General features: G+C 26.4%; 1 protein-coding gene across 3 annotated transcripts in view; it reads right to left on the bottom strand.

The window, feature by feature from the left end:
* unc-13-4A (BAI1 associated protein 3) overlaps positions 1 to 9,754 on the bottom strand; it is a 79,147-nt gene that overhangs the window by 2,662 nt on the left and 66,731 nt on the right. The window contains exons 14-26 of one of the 3 annotated variants that reach the window (XM_089082836.1): positions 9,509 to 9,616; positions 9,121 to 9,270; positions 8,779 to 8,830; positions 8,013 to 8,054; positions 4,395 to 4,540; positions 3,780 to 3,996; positions 3,596 to 3,670; positions 3,159 to 3,272; positions 2,277 to 2,492; positions 1,549 to 1,764; positions 1,144 to 1,338; positions 652 to 896; positions 136 to 344 (exon numbers count right to left, since the gene is read on the bottom strand). In XM_089082836.1, the coding sequence (XP_088938962.1) occupies positions 136 to 344; positions 652 to 896; positions 1,144 to 1,338; positions 1,549 to 1,764; positions 2,277 to 2,492; positions 3,159 to 3,272; positions 3,596 to 3,670; positions 3,780 to 3,996; positions 4,395 to 4,540; positions 8,013 to 8,054; positions 8,779 to 8,830; positions 9,121 to 9,270; positions 9,509 to 9,616 (1,985 nt within the window). The remainder of the gene's footprint in view (positions 1 to 135; positions 345 to 651; positions 897 to 1,143; positions 1,339 to 1,548; positions 1,765 to 2,276; positions 2,493 to 3,158; positions 3,273 to 3,595; positions 3,671 to 3,779; positions 3,997 to 4,394; positions 4,541 to 8,012; positions 8,055 to 8,778; positions 8,831 to 9,120; positions 9,271 to 9,508; positions 9,617 to 9,754) is intronic. The other 2 variants (XM_089082837.1, XM_089082838.1) reach the window with 2 other exon arrangements.

Raw genomic sequence — 9,754 nt, 5'->3', positions numbered from 1 at the left:
TTTAAAATTTTCTATTTTTAAAATTGTATTTAGATTTAGATCAAATTATCTAAAATATAAAATTAAAAAAAATTCATAAATTATAATTTCATAAATCTTACAATTTGTCTATCACAATCTAATTAATTCACTCACGTCGATTTTTCTGGTGCATAAGCGGTAATTCTTGATGCTTGAGGCCATGAAAATTCTCTATGCTGGTATTTGTGTCGGCGACGCCAGGAATGGTACTGAGTCCTAGAAAAGCCTCGCCTGCGAAATCATTTGCTGTAAGAACGTCATGATCCATCACCGTAAAAAGGACCATTGCATTAGGATCACGACATTGCTCAACATTTACTGAACTGTAAAAAGTATACATATATATTTATTAAAAGTAAACATATTTTTAAATTATTGTCTAATATTTATCAAGTTTACATCTTTATATTAATAATATATTACAATATTAATAAACTACTTACAATATTAATAAACTTAATTGAAATATTTAATATGAAATTAAAATTAACATATTATTATATTATGCAAAATAAATATCAAGTTAGAATTAAACTTCTTGAAATTCAAGAATCAAATACACGTTACATTATTTACATTTGGTGTATCAAAATTGCTCTATTATTGAGTCACATGTTATAATAAACTCACAATTCAAAACATTCGTCAAACATGGGATTTAGAGTTCTCTTTTTGACGTTAGTTTGTTGCTCGGCACAATGCTCAAACATTCGTCGCGGTAACAATTCAATTATTACGAAAGGATCACTGAATCCATTCGGGTCTAATGGTATAACATCTCTGGCATTTATCACTTCGACGCAAAGAGAATCGTGATTCAAATAAGCTCGTACAGTTAAAACTCCATATTCATAACTAGTTGTGCTAAGTTGGTCCTAAAAAGTTAATATATAGATATATTGCATAATAATTGTTACAGAGAAATACTATATTTATATTATTATAAAATATTTTATATAGCCAAAATCATACATAAAATAATTTATGCAATCAAAAATATTAAAGAAAAGTTATATTTTTAAAGATATATATGAAATAAATGACTATTTCCACTTTGTCTAGGTTTTTTAAAATAAAAAAAATAATTATTTTTAAACTAAATTTAAATGTCGCATATCATACCAGAAGACGTTGCTGATAATATCGATCAATCAAAAATGTTGTGTCCATTTTATGATATTGGAGACGTTCTTCCGCATTCATGAAACTCTGACGACGTAATACTTCTAGAGGCAAACCCTTATCGTCAGCGTTGAAATATCTCACTAATAAATCAAGCGCTTCGTGTAATCTCTCGTAAAACATTGCTGGTTTATCCTATAAATAATAATATTTTTCTTTATTTTGCTATTCCTAATTCAAATTCACGCACACGCGCACGCGTAAATTTAGATGTGCAACAAATGCATACATTATACATATACACACGCAAATATCGTTAAATAATTTTATCATTTTAAAGAGTAATTTTAATAAGATTATTTCATTAAATAAAAAAAAAATAAAATTTGTAATAAGTGCAATTACCTCGGTATTTCCATCCATTTGATTGCCTAACTCACTAAGAATTACTTCCCAAATATCCTGTAGAACGCGATTGAAATTTGCAGCTAATAAAGCTGAGTTGAGTGCCACCAGATGTTCGTCTAGGTATGCCACAAGAGGTTCTATCGCTTCTGTAGTCGGTAAATTATCAGGTGACCAAGCTAAGTGAAACATCGTCTTTTTTAAAGTTGGTCTCATCTATATGAAACAGATGAAACAAAATTATTTAGAATATTGTAAACAAATCATCAGCTATTTTAATCTCTTTATTGTAGATCTTCATTGTGTATATAGTATACGATAGTACGACTTTTATGTGATTAAACTAAAAATTACAATTTCCAATGTTTCAATTTTATTAACAGCTGCTGATAGATATATAGCTGCTGATAGATATATAGCGATTATCGCGACAATAATTACGCTTGCAAAACGTGGCGTTTCATTAAGCTGTAAGCACACTGTGCACTTAATAATCTTTCAGAAAAAATAATAAAACGCTTGTCATGATCGTAAAAAATGCTTATTGTGATAACAAAAAAATTATGTAGAATATTTAAGACAGAGTCAAATTATAACAATTATACAAAATTGATACAAGTTGAACTATTTGAAAAATCCAATTTAAAATTTACACAAGCAATCTTGATTCTTTTTCATTTAAATCAAGAGATTTGATCAGAAGATCATGAGATATTATCTCAACGTACCTTTGCCCCAATTCTCGAGATTATTTGGTTTATGAAGAGTAACATTTGCCCAGGAGTTTGCTCCAGTGGTGTTATTAAAGCATTTCGCCATTGTATTCGAACAGATTCGCCCGCTTGTGTCTCTAAAGCTGTTAGAATTTGCTCCACACGAAGTTCCTCGCCCAAGTCCAACAGCCATCTTCTCACATATTCGAGACCATTAACAGCTACACACATCTAAAAGCAGAATAAACTCGGTTAATTACCAAATTAATAATCGAATTAATAATTATCATATCTTCCTCATAATTTATTTGTTTGACACATAAAAACATTTCTATAAGTTTTATTTAAGATGGGAGAAATAACAAAAATTTTTAAATAAAATTGATAAATTTAGTAATTTAGTAATTTAGTAATTTACGTATTTATTAATTAGAATTTTCAATGTAATTGCAATTATAATAAAACATTTTATAATTTCTTAATGTTTATAAAACTTTTAATTATTTCTTTATTTATAATATTTTTATATATTTTATTATATATGATTTATTTGAAAGATATAATTTTTCAAGAGCCTTACCTTATCTACATATTGATACGTATGTTTATTTTATATACACACGCACACACACATGTGTGTGTATATGTATATATATATATATATATATATATATATATATATATATATATAAATCATTATTTTTATTTGTATTATTTATAGAATAAATAAGCTTTAATATGCTTTTTTTACATAAGCACAATAGGAGTTGCACTACATTATGCTTCGCTTGTCATGCAAAGTTATAATCGCATCTCATATTATCAACGTTTAGCGAAACTACTTTGCGAAGCAGGAAGTGTACTACTGTTTGTATACTAAAGCGAAGCAATCTCTACCTGAGCGATTACCTCATCTGTGGTCTTATATGGCGTATATTCCTCATAATATCCGCTATCTGCTAGTTTTTGATGTGTTATCTCTGCGTAGTATGCTGCTGAACTGCATATCGCCTGCAGCAAAATAGCATTTTGACATCATATTACAGTGGCATTATAAAATATCTTTAAAAACTTTTATGTACTATATCTTTAATTATTATTAAAGACATGGTAATTATAATATTAAAGATAAAGATATAATAAATTATTAAATTATTATATTTTTCATATTAAAAATATCATCAAATGTAGAATCTTACAATTTTATTTAAATATTTGATGTGATTTATTTGAGGTGATTTAAACATTGAAAATTTTTTACACAATAACTCCTTAATAAATATTTTTTAAATATTAAAGTTGTTAGATATTAAAGAATAATTGTGATTACTTACATCAATAACTTTTAACACGAAGTTGTAAGATCCAGTTAAATCTGGCCACGCCAATTTCTTCCAGAATTCTTTAATCTAAAAAATAAATATAATTATAAATATTAATTTTTATAACAGATTTATATATATCTTGTGATGAATATATTAGAAAATTAAGAAACTTAAGAATAAACTATAAGAATACCTGATAAAAGCATGCAGTGGCATCAATTGCTGATGTGCAGTGTTTGACGAAGTATTCTCCAGTGCAGATTCGATCGAGTTCTGCAGCTCTCCGTACTCTTTGAATTGCCTTAAGTTTCGCCAGATCCAGCCATTTGTCGACAGCTGGTCTAAACCACTCATAATACTTGCAGATCGCTAAAGTTTTATGGTCCGATTGTGGTAAATTATCCTTCATGCTAAAAAAAAAAAAAAAAAAAATAAACTCTATATTAAATTTACATTTCAATACATTTTATATTACATATTTTTCCCATTTTTCTAATATTTTATATTATTTTTTCTCTTCAATGTAAAATATATATATTAAAAATAAAAGAAACAATTTTTTTATACAATATTAGCTTTCAGTTCTATGAAAATTAATAATGCACTATTTTATATGCATTATATTATTATTTTATAATAATATTATTATTTTATAATATAAAAGCGTTATTATAAATAATTCAAAATGTATTTATGTATTAGCATTATAAAAATGAGGTATTGCAAAAAAATTATATTAAAATAATCATATATTAAACATCCATTTTTCTTATTGAAATAAAAAATTGTAAATAAATCAGATATTTACTTTACAAAATCTTGGAGTGCCAAATAAAGTTCGAATATCGGTGTTCCTATCTCAGCACCAGGTGGTAGAACATATTCTTCGTCTCTGTTTTGACCATGAAGTTGCAGACAGGCGGTGGTGACCCTTGCACCAAGCTCATTATGCATCTGTGAAGACGATCGTTTGAATTAAGCGCGATCTCTTCAATCATAGAATTAAACGCCCAAGCAGAGGACATATTACTTTTTATATTTAAGCTGTTATACTATTATACAATGCCATTGTACTTTGCGGTAATATTCTTGAAGCATTGTGTCAAAGATCTTTTTATTCTTATCTAATTAATTAAATAGCTACTACAATTCAAATGTAGTTTTTACTAAGAGATATAAAGCCCTTAAAAAGTTTGATACATGCCTTTTTTGCAAGACGTGTATAATTGTTCGTAAAATAGTTCATACACAATCCAACATTTTGTTTTAATAATGTTTATTATTAAGATTCTATTTTTTTATATTATGTTTTCTGATAATTGAATCATAAATATATATATTATAATAATTTGAGATAATAATAGCAAGAAATAATAATAGTAGCGAAAAATTACGATATCTTTTAATAAAGATTGTAGCTTCTCTTTTTTTCGAAAAATGTTTTACTTAATGCATATAAAATGCGTCAAAAATTAAATTTTGTTGAGATCAATTTTACACGCTATCACGCATCATGTATTTTATTTAGCGCAACAATTTGTTGGATAATATATGCATTGCGCAAACAATGCAAGCCCTAACGGATTTGCATTCTCGGTGAAATTTGTACGTGAAGCTATTAAAGTTCAATTTCGCGTGTTTGTAGTAAATTATCGTGTTGCACGTTGATGTGCAGTCCTTCATGACTTTACTCAAAGAAGTCTCAACAGAGGTGCCGGATGTCAGTCCCAGCGATGTAGTTAACACGGATAAATAGGAGTTGTGCTTGTAAACAGCAGGCGGTCAGTATTATTAAATTGCTCAAGCGTCTTTGTAGTAAATTGTTTAGAGAATAGTATTAATTAAAGATTACGGAATGTTTGCAAAGTTCCATCCATATCCATCTCTATCTTGATGTATTCGTATACAACTTGCTCAGTTAATTTAATAACTTTCCACAAGAGCAACTGAGAGTGCAAATGGCATGATAAATAATGCATATCTGAAATCTTCTTAAAAAAATTTAACTTATATAATATAATAATTTGTAATATAAACTGAAAATTTGCTTAGAAAAATTTTCATAATAAATTTCCAGTTAATTAATTAATCATATATGATGAAATAAATGTAAAAAGGCCAAATTTTAGAATTATTTTATAAAAATTTTAATTTATTTAATTCAATGTAATTGAATTTCGTGACAATATGCACAATGGTTAAATCATTAAGAATCATGACCGAACTTTTTGCTTGAAATTTTGCGATAGAACTGAACAAGTACACAACATTAGTAGTTGTAAAATTTTTGTGAGTGACTGAAGTTTTATGATATCTATGGAAGTAATTTAATCAGGACTCGTGAGATATTGGATGTCGAAATTGAGGATGCGCGAGAGCATTCCTGAAAGTGCAAAAAATATAAATTACGCGTCTTTTATATTCTTGTTCGTCCTACGAAAAATAAGTTACTTTAATAAGAAAAATTTTAAAGTTGTAAATTTCCTAATTCTTCAAATTTAAGCTTGTCTTTAAAAGCATTAAATTTTCTACTATTTTTTATATTATTCTTTATTTAAACTAATTTTTGATAAAAAATAATTAAATAAATAAATCTTTTATTTACATAAATATATGAAAATGAATATTTAAACATTTAATTGTTTCAAATTTATTGTTATTTAAAGACATTGTATATTTGACATATAGGCTGTACTGCCGAATAAGACAAACTATTTTTGTTACACAACATTATATAATATAAAAAGAAAATGTAATTATTTTTTAAACAATATTCAATTTAAAAAAATATATATATATTTTCCCAAAGTAATATATATTTGCAAACATTTTTATTTTATTCATTTTTTGCCGAACAGTAATTATGAATGTATTTCTCGTAATATGTAATATTAAAATATATACAAATATATTAATAATTTATGCATCATGACTTGTTTGACAATAAATTTTAATTTATATAAAATATCTCAATATTAGAAAAAGTAACATTAACAACATTATAATAACGTTGCTTTTTAATAATTTTCTTATTAAAATCAAACTATTTTTGTCTTTAAATATTTTAAATTTTGCAAATACTAAAATAATATATGTGCAAGTTGCATTGAATAAATAAATGAATAAATTTCAAAGAACTATAATTTTGCAGATCAATAATTATTATCAAATAATTATTATCACATGCTTTCTAGAATTATGCATTATTAATTTTAGTTACTTTTATTGAGTGTTATAAAGTAATCATATATAATGAGAAATACATCTGTACCATGTAAAAATAAGGGCATAACGGCAAATGAGAGATGTGTTATTTGCTGAACCGGCGAGCGCATGCAATCGGTACGCGTCAAGTGCAGCTGTGTCTCGCTAACGATCTAGATGAGCGCATGCAAAATGCTATGGTTTTTACCCACGAGGGTTACGCAATACGAAGGTATTATGAGAAATGTGTACTAACGCTAGCGAATAAAGAACTGACAAGTATTAAATGACACAAGGCAGTAGTGTGCATCACAGCCTTATCCGACTATAATATCAAGAGAATTTATCAACTCGAAGCTAATTTGTTTAGAGAAAAAGAGCAGAAAAATTTGTAACTATTGTATCACTGATAATAAAATGATACTAACATGCATGTTTGTTATTATCGGTATGCTGAAATTGATATAAAACAGATTTTTAAATAATATTACAAATGATATTATAATATTTTACAAAACATATATTTAATATTTTTATTACAAATAATAATGTAATAATAAGAGAATTAAAATTATTTTAGTCAGCACACTGTTGCCCGTATTATTCATTTTGCGCATATTCTATTTGCATTTATGTGTGTAAATGTTGAAAGTGTGCTCGCTTTGTGTTAAAAAACTATATGTATAAAATTTTAAATATTATAAAGTATAGCGAGCTTAGATTGCCACTCGAAATAAAAATTAACCGCCTCGAAACTAACGTATGTAACAATATATACATACAATAAAATATATTTAATAATTACTAGATTGACGACGTTTATTTTCTTAACTGCATACTCATATAATCTTTTTCAAATACATTATCTATCTTGCATACACTACCGCATAGATATATATATATATATATGTATATATATATATATATATATATATATATAACTATGCGTAGAAATTTAGTAAACATTATTATTATTATTATTATTATTATTATTATTATTATTATTATTATTATTAACAAAACGATTAATTTATATATTTTTAATGAGTATGCAGATAAAAATGTAACGATTTCAACAGTTTTAGTTGCAGGAAATTTGAAATAATAGAAACAGAGAGAAAGAGAAAGAGAGAGAACTAGATAAAAGAGTAAAAAAGAGAGATTAAATAGAAGAGAAAGAGAAAGAAAGTTTAATATTTTGTGGTGGCGATAAAAAAAGTACCTCGGAAGTGTTCTCCATGTGTTTCGCCACGTGTTCCGCCAGCTATGGACAAACATCTCGTGTACAGTAAAATCGCGCTGACCTGATGGACATTTATAATTCGTCGTCACGCTTTTTCTCAACCTGGCCCCTTCAGGTCACTGCGACTTGTTTATTTACAGCGTGTCCGAGATGCAAGAGACCTTACCATAATTATAATTAATTTATAACTTACTTTTATTTCTCTTCAATTGTGCTCGTTACTTGTACAATATGATATTGTAACACACACTTAATCTTTAATCGCCATTCATATTATCATGAAGCAATATTATAAATTTGGGACACTCTATATATAAACATTAATATCTATTGTCATTTCAATGCAAGGACGTCGACCGAATTTATTTTTAGATAACTCTGATATTCTATCAAATCAAATATGGTAGTAGAATCCGAAATTCAATTGAAATTTTTGAATTTCTTTTAAATATAATTTAATCAATAATTTTATTCTTAAATTTGAATAGTTTTAAAAAAAAACATTAAATTTTTTTTTCATAAAATTTTTTTGTTCGCAGGCACGATCGACGTCTCGAATAAAGCGTTTAAGCCAAACATAGCACATCCAGCTTGACGACACAGTGAATAAAAAATAATGATGTGTTATGTGACAGTGTGTCGTTGACGCGATATTGTTGCAAAATTACAAGTGAAAAATCTATTCATATATAAGTATATTTTTAATAGTTTGTTCACAAAAGAAACCTGTTACTTGCACTCTTACCAGTTTTTCCAGTTGCTTGTAAACTGCAGAAAAATATGGCACACCATTCGTGCTGAAACATAAATTTAATTTGCATAAATTTAATTTTCTTCCGTTTAAAAAAATTTTTTGTTATGTCAAAATAATTATAGTTTTCATAAATATTGCAATCTCTAAATTTTTGGAATAGCATTTTTAGTTTTGAAGACATTATTAAAAATATAATCTATGAATAAAAAATAATCTAGCGACTTATTACTTTTTATAGAAAAAATTCTTTATATATTATTTTATAAGTATATCTTATATCTTTACTTATTTACTTTTGTATTATCTTTCAAAGCAGATTTGAGAAAAGTTTACCTTTCAAAGAGACTGTTATAATATAAAAGCCCCTGCTCCAAATCAACTAATAATACAGTTACTAAGTTCGTGAAATCTTGCAAAACTCGATCAATGTCCTGATCTGGTTCTTGATCGTGACACATTGTTTGTTGTCTTACATCTTCATACCTGTAAAGTTAAAATCAAGCTTAGATGACCGTTATAATACTTATATTATGTTTTGATTCTTCTTTCTTATTACTATTCTTTCTACTTCTTTCTAATTACTATTTTTTCGTTACACGATTATCTTAGGATTCAAATATGATTAATTTTTTAAAGAAATGTAGTATATTTTTTTGTGAAAAAAAAATATACTACATTTAAAAAAGATATTTTGTCGATTTATTACAAAGAATCTATGTACCATTCAAGAGTTCCTTTTCTAAGATATGTAATGATCTCGCCTCGAATTTCTTTGTTAAAAGGGCAACAGGTTCGGAAAGCCTTCATATTTGAGAGAAGTCCCAAGCATCTATAATAATAATAATTTCCATATAATTACCATATAATTTTCATAATATATAGAAGTAAATAAAAATTATTTTTCATATTTAACTTTATAATTTTAATTTATTAGACTTTTAATGTTACAATTACTTAATGTTTACAC

Source organism: Pogonomyrmex barbatus, unplaced genomic scaffold, assembly GCF_055798465.1.
Source record: "Pogonomyrmex barbatus isolate J1 unplaced genomic scaffold, ASM5579846v1 scaffold6, whole genome shotgun sequence".
NCBI lineage: Eukaryota > Metazoa > Arthropoda > Insecta > Hymenoptera > Formicidae > Pogonomyrmex > Pogonomyrmex barbatus.
This window is presented reverse-complemented; position numbering and strand designations above follow the sequence as displayed.